The 11,635-nt window shown below is 26.3% G+C and overlaps 1 protein-coding gene across 1 annotated transcript in view; it reads right to left on the bottom strand.

Annotated features, from left to right (window-relative positions):
- LOC117181801 (potassium channel subfamily T member 2) overlaps nt 1–11,635 on the bottom strand; it is a 387,410-nt gene that overhangs the window by 146,285 nt on the left and 229,490 nt on the right. Inside the window, exons 6-7 of the mRNA XM_033374772.1 lie at nt 6,328–6,411; nt 5,994–6,088 (exon numbers count right to left, since the gene is read on the bottom strand). Of these exons, the coding sequence (XP_033230663.1) occupies nt 5,994–6,088; nt 6,328–6,411 (179 nt within the window). The remainder of the gene's footprint in view (nt 1–5,993; nt 6,089–6,327; nt 6,412–11,635) is intronic.

Genomic DNA, 11,635 nt, shown 5'->3' with positions numbered 1-11,635 from the left:
TACCCGGAATATTCTGTTAAACTGATCGTCCTTATCATCGGCGCTCTTGGAGGTGCCAAGCTTTCACTTGCTAATAGCCTAAAAAGCATGCCTGCGTGTCAAAAATATGCTAGAACACATGCGGGAAAAATGCAGAAGGCGGTTGTCCTTGGGTCGCTCCGTGTTCTTAGGGTCCACGAGGCTTTTGCTGGATCGTGGTATTAATTCCTTTACAGACTGTAACCACCTATGTCAGGGTTGTGAGACGTGGTTATGGCTGAAATTTTACCGCGATTTCGCTGGAAGCGGGTGCAATTTTTCAGATTAGCACCCGCTCCCGGCGAAATCCCGCGCGCAAGTTTGAGCGCACCTGGAGCGCGCGAAGGTTGAATCTCGCGCTTCGCGCTCGAACATAATTACACCTCGCGCTTTGCGCTCGGATATTTATTCTTTGCATTTGGAATGCTTGAAAAAAACTTTATCAAAAAAGATCTCTTTTAGATGGGAGTATTTATATGCGTCTTCATATTCTGAATTGTTTGCTTAATTAAGTATAGTCAAAGATTAAGTTTCTCATAGGTCTGTAGGCTTTGAGGTACACATTCTCATTGTGACACTCGCGCTGAGCGCTCGATTTCCCACAGACATTTGTAAACGGGTTTTTTTGGATTTTTTTTTCTCGTAACTTTCTTTGTTTTTCCACACATTTTTTTTATTTTATTTTTTTCAACGTTATTTTTCACGAATAAAACAAAAAGTACGCGTCCTATCAAGAAGTGATTCTCAACGAAATTGTAGATCGTTTTTGGGATAACCATTTCTCTTCATTCATCTTTTTTCGTATTCTACATTATTTTTTCCACAAAATGGATTTTTTAATTTTCCATTATTTTTTGTGCAATTAAAATTTGAATTTTCGATTTTTGAAGAAAATCCAAAAATTGGTTATAATAATCCTGTAGTGCTTTCGAAAAGAAATGTTTTTCTTCTCTTGACTTTTTTTCATATCGTGCGTTTTTCGGCTTCAAATTTTGATTTTCGGTTGATTAAAAAAATTTTGAAAATGCTATAACTCTGAGAATTTTTTTTATCGGAGAATTCATGCGGATAAATTGTTTGTTCTATTTAATACTATGAATATCCGTACATAGAATTTTCAAATTAAAAAAAAAAGTTATCTAAAAAATTTTCAAAATGCGCTCACTTTTTTAATTTTTTTCAAAAATGGCTGGTTCACGAACTCGTCCTTTCTTTTAGGACCTAAAAAAAGTGTGCTAAAGATGAATTTGATTCGTTCATTTTTTCAAGAGTTATTGCGTTCACGGACGGACGGCCGGACGGACAGAGAGACAGACAGACGCCATCGTGAAAACTTGATTTTCGGATTCAGGGGGGTCTCGAAACGTGGAGATCCGTTGAAAAAGTGTGATGTCAAATTTCCGACAACTCTAATACTTTCTCAATCATAAATGATGCGAATGTAAAAATGTGGGCTTATCGAAAAATTTGGCTAAAATAGTTTGAAAATATAGTTTGTATCTAGTAAAAATTTTTGGATCTATGAAAAAAATAATTTTTTCTATTTTTTGAAGATTTTAAAATTTTTGAAAAGTATATAAGTTTTCTAATTTTCATCAAAATTAGAAATTTTAATTGGGTAGTTTGCAAGTCTTTTACCCATATATAAGAAACTGTGACAAAAAATTTTATAAGTTAAAAAAAAATTAAAATTTTTAAAATTCTATAATTTATTAAATTTTGGGCTCATCGAGAAATTCGGGTAGAATAGTTTTGAAATATATTTGGTATCTGGTGAAAATTTTGAATAAAAGTTTTGGATTTATGAAAAAAATAATTTTTTCTATTCTTTGAAAATTTTCGAAAAGTATATAACTTTTCCAATTTTCATGAAAATTAAACATTTTTTTTGTTGATAATTTACAAGTCTTTGATTCATCTATGAGAAACATTGACAAAAATTTTTATAAGTTAAAAAAAAATTGAAAATTTTGAAAATGCTATAATTTATTGAATTTTGGGCTAATAGAAAAATTCAGGTAGAATAGTTTTGAAATATATTTGGTATATGGTGAAAACTTTGAATGAAATTTTTGGATCTATAAAAAAAATAATTTTTTCTATTTTTTGAAAATTTTCCATTTTTTAAAAGTATATAATTCCATCAAAATAAAAAATTTTTGTTAGAAAACTTGCAAGGCTTACACTTATCTATAAGAAACTTTGGTTCGAAATATCTGATTAACGAACTTAGCCTTTATTTTAGGTATCTTCAGAAGTGTATCAAATGCGGACTCGATTGGACAAATCCTTCAAAAGTAAGCGTGGCTACAGCATTCAGGTAACCATACATACAGACAGACACCGATGAAATTTTATGGTTTTCGGATTCTGTGAGTGCCGAAACGTAAAGATCCGTTAAAAACCAGCGATTGAAAATTTGGACGATTACATTACATTCTCAGGAATGAGAATGTAAAAATTAATTTTCAACCCAAAAAAGAATTTTTTTAGCGCAAGATGAGTGGCGGGGAATGTTAGAAACCAAATGCATGCTCAAACAGTCGCCTTCGAGCATTTGCGGAGTAAATATTGAGGGGAGAGTTGACCCTTTCGGTAGGGTGCTGACACCTTCTTAAAGTTCCGGAAGTAGTAGGACTGCTTTTTTATACACCAGACGGAGTAATATGCATGCTCGAACAGTCACCTCCGAGTATTTGCGGAGTAAATATTGCGCGAAAGCAAACCTTTCTGTAGACTTTCGCCACGCTCTCGAAACGAACTTCATGCTTGAGTAGTGTTGAGCTGTGCATTTTTGTATTACACTTGGAAAGTCTGCAACCCAGACTTTCGCCATGATTGAACAGGCGTACCACAGTGGGGAACAAGTACATTTTTTGGTTCAAAATACGATTCCGGCTAAACATCTAGACCGATTTAGATGTTTTTTTAAAGCTGATAAAATTTTAAAGAAAGTTGTCGAGCCTCATTATTAATTTATTTATTCAGGTTTTTGATAAATAAATATGACGAAAAAATGGCAATTTTGTCTAGTTGACGTTTCCGGTGCTCATCAATAATAGGAAAATTATTGTAATCGCCGACGTTTAATAGATTTACATTGTATAAAGATATTTCATCATGATACAATAATAAAAAAAAATTATAAACAAAATAATTGTTGAAAATGTGTTTTCTATAATTTTCAATAATTTAACGTTTTTTAAGCTATACTGCAAGAATATTGAATGGAAACAATATTTTAATCAAAAAAATATCTCTCAAGACTATTTTTGATAACAATATAAACAAATCTAATAAACAAATGCATTATTCAGGCATTTGTCGTCATAAAAAATCGGGTTTTGCGATGTAAAATTTTTAAATTAGGAACTTTATGATAAATTCAGAAAAATTCATAATTTGTTAATAAATTTTATGACTTTTCAAACATTTTTCATAAACAAATGCATTATTAGGGCATTTGCCGACGGAAAAATCAATTTTTTTCAATCATTCCTTGTATTTAAACCCTCTTGTGTTGGCCAACAAAAACTAGTTTTTCCGTCGACAAATGCTCAAATATGCAGTTGCTTATTAAATTTGTTTAAAAAAAATTAAATTTATGAGCTAATTATCAACAGATGTCCGAATAATGCATTTGTTTATTAAGTTGGTTAAAAAAGTGAATAAAGTTTATCAAATAGTGATGGATGTTGCTAAAATTATCATGAAGTTCCCAATTAAAAGGACTGGCATTGAAAAAAACGAATTTTTCCGTCGATAAGTGCTAAAATAATGCATTTGCTTATAATATTAACAAGAATAGTTCTAAGAGAATTTTTTTTTATTAAAATATTGTTGACATTAATATTTCTTGCAATATAACTAAAAGGGCTTACTTCTTGCGCAATATTTACCCCGCAAATACTCGAAGGCGACACTATTGCTCCGTCTGGACTATAGAGAGTCATTTCTACTACTTATGGAATAGATCCTGTAGTTCAATTCTCTACCAAGGAGATCAGTTTTCTACTAAAGTTATGAATCTCTGGAAAAAAATTAATTTGTAAGACAGTAGTTGTACTTTGAACCAAGGAGATGAATATTCTATTTGAAGTGAATTTTTAGCAAAATAGTGTAGCTTTCAACTAAATAGATTAATTTTTAAATAAAATAATGTATCTTCAACTGAATTCAATCAATTAAATTCATATAAAAAAGTGACGTAATAGTGATTTTTTGACGAAAAAAGACGAATTTTCAACCAAATAGTTGAATCCGCATAAAAAAAATTAATTATGAACCGAAGATTTGCAGTTTCAAGCGAAGGAAAAAAATTTTTTCAACAAAGTAGTTGCATTTCTAAGCCAACAAGGTGAATTTTCTACTAGAAGTGACAGTCGGAAATAGATAAATCTACAGATAAACTATTTTTTGTTAAAAATTACAATTTTTTGTGAAAGCTGATATTGGCGGTTAAAAAATCCCCTTTTTTTGAAAATTCGTCGATTTTTAATTTAACTGATTTTCGTTTAAACATGTAGGTGAAAATTGATCTATTTTGTTTAAAAAAAAATCGGTTAAACATGTATCTTTTTAACAGAGAATTTATTTGTTTAATAATGTATATGTTTCAGTTGAAGATTTGAATATTTTGTTAAAAATTGATTTCCCTACTTGAAAGTTAAAGTCCTTTGTTGAAAATTAATTTTTTTGTTTCAAGATTTAACTATTTTGTTAGCCATTAGCTTTTTTGGTTAAAAAGTAATTTCTTCAACTGAAGGTTCATCATTGTTAATGAAAATTCATCTCTTTTGGTAGAAATTTTATCTCCTTGGTTAAAAATCCCATTATTTTTATATGAAATTTAATAGTTCTTGTTAAAAAATTAATCAGTTTTGTTTCTGTCTTCAAATATTCTGCAGACCAAATTTTGGTTAGATGATTAATTATTTTTCGTTAAGAATTCTTCTTTGTTAGTTAAAATTGTAACTACTTGTTTGGACATTCATCTTTTTGGTTTGAAATTGAACTTCTTTGTGGGAAATTCATTTTTTTCAAATTAATTTATTCCCTGAACATTCAACTATTACATTTTTGTTCAATTGAATATTTCGTTCAAAATGTAAATACTTTGTCAGAAATTTACTTTCTTAGTTAAAAAGTAAAATTTAACAAAAAAAGATAAGTATTTCATTTTCGATTTGAAATATTATCTTCTTAAGTTTAAAATTTTATTATTTGATTAAAAATGTATCATTTTTAGTTGAGCATATAATTATTTGCTTAAAAAATTATTTATTTTGTTAATAATTCCTTTTTTTTTGTACAAAGTTACACTTCTTGTTTCCAAAATTACTCTTTTCGGTTGGAAATTCATTTAGTTGATAATTCATCTATTTCGGTAGAAATTTCATGGTTAGAATTTAAAATTCCATTATTTTTACATGGAATTTAATTCATTTTGGTTGAAGAATAATTAATCTGCTTTTGTTAAGTGTTTATCTATTTTTTTTTGCAAATTTTTAGCTGAAATATTATTTTTACTTCATTTGAGTTTCAATGTTTCTCATTCAAAATTAAAATAATTTTTTTTTGTTTTCTTAAAATATGAAATATGTACTAAATTTTTCGCTGAGAACTTCTCTTTTTTCAATTCAACAACTTGTTTAAAAGTTGAACCGTACTTGCGTAGGAGTTTTTTTTCTTCATGATTTTAATCTCAAATTAATTTCTTCCAATGAAAATCAAACTATTTTTTAAAAATTCGTTTTTTTATTAGCAAAATAATTTTATGAAAATGTAACTAATTAATAATTTTAAATCAGATGCATTTAACAATGAACGGATTTTAACGATTCATCAGGATCGAATGATATTTTAAATTAAAAAATAAGTTTTTTGAGAAAAAAAATTTAAAGATTGATGAAAATTGGTTTTGATGAATTTTAATTGTGAGTAAAATCTATGGAAAGTAGTAAGTTTTTTCATACCTCGTAAAAACAAGGCACAGTAACGTGGCGCTAAGAATCATTAGCTGTTGACTCAGAGCTGACTGGGACTTTTGCATTGCTCTGTGTAAATCGTTCTGCAAAAAAAAATTAGAAAAAATATTTAAATTTAAATTAGAAAAAGAATTTATTTTTATCTTGATCATACTTCATTGAAATTTCTTCCAATCTTTTATTATTTAATTAAACAAAATAAAATGTTCGGTGATATGAAAATTAATTTTGACAGATCCATTTCAACTCTGGCACGTTTTAGTTTTAAATTCGAATGAAAATAACAAAATGTATCTGATTTATCAATTTCACTGATACTTACGAACATATTTTCCAACGAATGTTTCGCCAGCCAGCAATTCAGGAAAACTGGTATAAAGAGGTTTCTCATTGGAGGATAAAGTAGCTGAAAAACACAATTTTTTATTAAATTAATTCTATTCAACAAATTAATCTCATATTGTTTATTTTCTATAGATAGCTAAATCTTTTAGTTTAAATAAATAAGTACTTCAGCTAAAATGAACAGTTCTCTGCAAAAATAAATTAAGGCGACTTACATTTTTTTGTAAACACTTCCATTTTGGATTTTCGGATTTCTAAAATGTATTTCGCTATAATTTTTTGATTTTGCTTCATCATAGAGAGAGAAAAAACAAATTTTAAAACCAAAGTGGGGCCATGTAGCCCCACTGCTTAAAAATTGTTCGGTTTTGATGAAAATCTATTTTTGAAATGTGTTCAAAGATTCTGAAGCTTGTTCAAATTATAATGTTTTTTATTTAAAAATGCTAATTTTCTGCGCAAATTTCAACGTGATCTAAAATTATTAAAAAGTTATTGAATTTTTTTTAAATCAAATGATTTTTTAACAATAATTTCAATTTCTGACGAAAAAATTAACAAAATCGAAAATTCTTAAAGCTGGTAAATTTAATTATTTTGATCTAAAATCATTATTTTATTCATTTTTTGTTTAAGAATACAAATATCATTTGAAACTGCCGAGCATAACCCTAAAATCTTTGGAAAAATGTAAAATGTAAATTGTTAACCAATTTTCTGTAAAAAAAATGTTAATGTAACCCGAAAATGTTCAAACATTCTATTCCTTTTCAAATTATAATGCTTTTTTTAAATAACAAATTTTGTTGTAACGAGATATCATAACTCAGCATTATTAAAAGTGATAAGGCTTTGTTGCAATATAATTTTGTTTGCATTAAAAATACCTATTTGCGTCAAGATACATAATACATAATTTTTTTAAAGATTATGAATATTTTATAAATTATAATGATTTTTGGTTTCAAATGCGTAAAATACAAAGTTTTGATGTAAAACGTTAGAGTTCAATAAAACTGTTAAAAAATTATTAACGTTTAAAATCTAACGACTTTGGCTTAGAATTTCGATTTTTGGTACATAATTGCTAAAAAAAACTCAATAACTTAAATTTTGGAAAATCTTGGATTTTTTAAAATCTTCTGCAGTTCTAATTAAAAATAATCGTTGCCAGCGTACAACGCTTAAGAATACCCTGTATTTTTTTAAATCCTTTGGAAATTTTTTAAATACCTTAAAGATTTTTACGGATCTTTAAAATTTTTTGGATATTTCAAACGAACCCCAAAATATTTAAAATCCTTTGAAATACCCCTATGTTATTTAAATATATTCAAAATTCCTTCGAATATCTTAAAGATTTTTAAAGATCTTTAAAATTCATTGGATGTTTTAGAAATACCCTCAAACTTTAAACTCTTTTGGAATACTTTTAAGTTTATGAAATAAATTAGAAACTCCTTGAAATATTTTTGAATGCCTAAAATATTTCAAATTTTTTGAAATGTTTTGAAATACCTTGAAACTTCTTCAAACCTCTTTAAAATTCCTTGAAATTTTCAAAAATACTTTTAAATCTGAAAAATCCTTTGGAATCCCTCAAGAAGGATTTGAAATACTTTGAAATATCATGAATGATCTGGAAGATTTTCAAATTTCTTTAAATTTTTTTGGATATTTAAAAAATACCCTTTGATCTCTAAAATCCTTTGGAATACATTTAAGCTATTTAAATCAATTAGAAACTCCTTGGAATACTTTGATATTACCTAAAAAATGTCAAATCCTTTGAAATCTGCAAATACTTTGAAACTTCTTAAAGCTCTTTAAAATTCGTTGGAATTTGAAAAAATATTTTTAAATCGGCCAAATACATTGGATATCCCTTATAATTGTCGTAATTAAGTTAAAATTCCTTTAGAATTTTCTACACTCCATGAAATATTTATAGCCTTTTTATGTTGTTTTAAAAACACCCTAAAACTTTTTTAATCCTTTAGAATACCCCCGAATCATTGAAATCTATTTAAAATTCCTTGGAATATTTTAGAATAACCTAAATTAATTCAAATAATTTGAAATCTTTTGAAATATCTTAAGACTTTGTAATGTTCTTTAAAATTTCTTGGTAATATTAAAAATACCCTAAAATATTTGAAATACTTTAAAATGCCTTCAAGTTCTGTAAACATAATTAAAATTTCTTGGCTATTTTAAAAACACCTTTTGATATTTAAGATCCTTTTGAATACCTCCAAGATATTGAAATCTATTCAAAATTTCTTAGAATATTTTTAAGTATCTTAAAAATTTTTAAAGCTCTTTAAAATTTCTTGGATAGTTTAAAAACAACCCTAAATATAAAAGTCTTTGAAATATATTTAAGTTGTTGAAATTTAACCAATTTTTAATGTAAAACGCTAAGGTGAACTAAAACCGTTTAAAAAGTATGATATTTTAAAATCTAATGTATTAGGTTTAGAATTTCAATTTTCGGTAAAAAATGGCTTAGGAAACCGACAAACGTAAATTGTGGAAAATGTGTTAGCCTATGAAAATGTATGCGTTTCTGATTAAAAATAGCCATTTCCGGTGTAAAATCCCAACATAATCTAAAATTTTGTAAAACTGTGAATGATTTTTAATGTTTTTTTTTAATTTCTTGGATATTTTTAAAACATCCTGAAATATTTTAAGTCCTTTAGAATACCTCCAAGTTATTGAAATCTATTTAAAATTCGTTTGAATATTTTTAAATACCTTAAATTGTTTTAAAAACTTTGTAATTATTTGATGTGTTTAAAATATCCTAAAATCTTTTAAATCCTTTGGAAATACCTTCGATTTATAAAATATATTCAAAATTTCTTAGATTATTTTTAAATATCTTAAAACATAAATAAATATTAAAAATCAATTGAAATACCTCCAAGTTATTGAAATCTTGCAATATTTCAAAATACCATAAATTATTTAAAATTCTTTGAAACCTTTGAATTACCCAGAAGAATCTCAAAGCTCTTTAAAATTCTTCGTATGTTTCAAAAATAAACTTAAATCTTTGAAATTCTTTGGAGTCTCTTAAAATAATTAAAATAAATTAAAAATTTCTTCAACATATTTTAAAATAGCCTAGAATATTTCAAATCCTTTGAAGTATTTGGAACGTCCTTGAAATTTTGAAAAGATCTTGAAAATTCCGTGGAATTTTTGAAAATCTCGAAAATGTTTTAAATTCTCTATAATTTTTCGAAATCACTTGAAATTTTTTTAATCTGTTGGTAATACCTTAAAATCTTTTAAAATATCCCAAAATATTTTTAATCCTTCGAACTCTTTTTAAACATAGATGTTTCAAAAATACCCTCAGATCTTTGAAAACCTTTAGATTACCCTTAAATTATTTAAATGTAATAAAAATTCCTTGGAATCTTTTTCCTCTGTCAGAAAATGTTGTTTTTATCAGCAAAGTACTTTAAATAGTCTCTTTTGTCCTAAAAATAAACGCTTCAGTATAGAACTACAAAGATAATTTATTCATCGGAAGTAAAGTCATAATAGAAGCTTAGTACTGCAATGTCATAGACGCCTTGATAATCTTTTATTTTAGTCTCTAGGTTATAAAGAATGATTGTTTCTATTTTAATCTGGATAAAAATAAAATACCTATATTTAATTCAAAAAGTCTATGTAAGCAAAATTGATTTTAAAAAGACGTAAATGAAAGAAACGAAGTTCTGTTGACTTCCTTGTACTTAAGTGAGACAGGGCTTCTTATCCATATCTAGAAATATGAATAATTTAACGCGAAACTTGGTGCTATTCATCAAAAATGTGTCAAAAATCGATTTCCCCAGATTTTTTAAATTAAAATATTTATTTTTCTGGTAGAAATTGCTAAGAAAACTTTTAACAAACTGACAATCTTCACAAATCGATATGGTGGAATGAATAAAAAATTTAATTTTTATTGTTAAATCAAGATAGCATTCCTGATTTTTCCTATGCTGCTTTCTAATTTTATTTATTAATGGAATACAACTAAAATAAATCGAATACATTTTTTATTTGTTTAAAAAAAATTGATCAAAGTAAATAATTTTTAACATAAAAAGTGACTTAGAATAAGCCCTAATAATTTGATTTGTCTTCTTTTATATTTAAAAGAATTTAAAGAATTCAATTTATAGGATATTAAAATGAATTCAGTTAAACATTTCGAGTATATCAGTAAAGTTGGAAATAATTGACAAAACTGTAAAGACAATTCGAGTTTGATGAAATTCATAAAAATTTCAGGTAAATTGAAAAATAATTCAAGTGAATTGAAAGCAAAATTTAAAAAATGATTAGATTCAGTGACTTTGAAACAAGATAAGAAAAATTCGAGGGAATTAGGAGGGTTTCAAAATTTATTAAATCGAGCAAAATTGAGTCGATTCAGAAGAATTCAAGTAAATTTGCGAAATGTAAGAAACTTCCAAACAATTTAAAACAATTCAGAACACGCTAGGAAGAAATTATGGTGAATTACAAACAAATATATGAAAATTAGTTAGATCTCCCAAAAATGCCTTAAAATCATTTTAAATACCCTCAAATATTTGTACCTCATGGAAATTTCTGCAATCATATGAAAACTTATAAAATTATCGAATAGATTAAAAATTCTTTTAGAATATTTACAAATTTTGCAAATTTTTTGGAATATTTTGAAATCCCTTGAAACTTTTTAATGCTTTTGGAAATGCCTTGCAATATTTTTAAACTACCCTCAAATATTTTAAGTCCTTTGAAATGTTTTGAATTGCTTTAAAACTGTCTAAAACTCATAAAAATCCTTGGAATCTTTCAAATCCTCTGAAGTACCTTAAAATTATTGAAATTCATTAAAAATTGCATCAACCTTTAAAAATAATATAATAGATTTAAAATTCTTCAAAGTCTTTTAAAATCCATTGAAACTTTTTAAAGCTTTTGAAAATTCATTATAATTTTGAAAAATATCCCTAAATCTTTAAAATCCTTTGAAATATTTTTAAATGCCTGACATTTTTTTTAAATTCTTTGGAATTTTTTTAAATACACTTAAATCTTTAAAATCCTGTTGAACCCCTTCACATTATTAAAAAAATTCGAAAATGTTTGAAATGTTATGAAATCTTTTTCAATCATTTAAAAATTTTTCAAGCTTTTCAAAAAACCTTGGATGTTGTTTAAATACACTAAAATCTTTTAAATTTTGGAAATAACTTCAAATTATTGAAATCTTTTAATATATCCCA

Source organism: Belonocnema kinseyi, chromosome 10 (genome assembly GCF_010883055.1).
Source record: "Belonocnema kinseyi isolate 2016_QV_RU_SX_M_011 chromosome 10, B_treatae_v1, whole genome shotgun sequence".
NCBI classification, from domain to species: Eukaryota; Metazoa; Arthropoda; class Insecta; order Hymenoptera; family Cynipidae; genus Belonocnema; species Belonocnema kinseyi.
The sequence above is the reverse complement of the archived record's forward strand: the minus strand, read 5'-3'. Positions and strand labels throughout refer to the sequence as shown.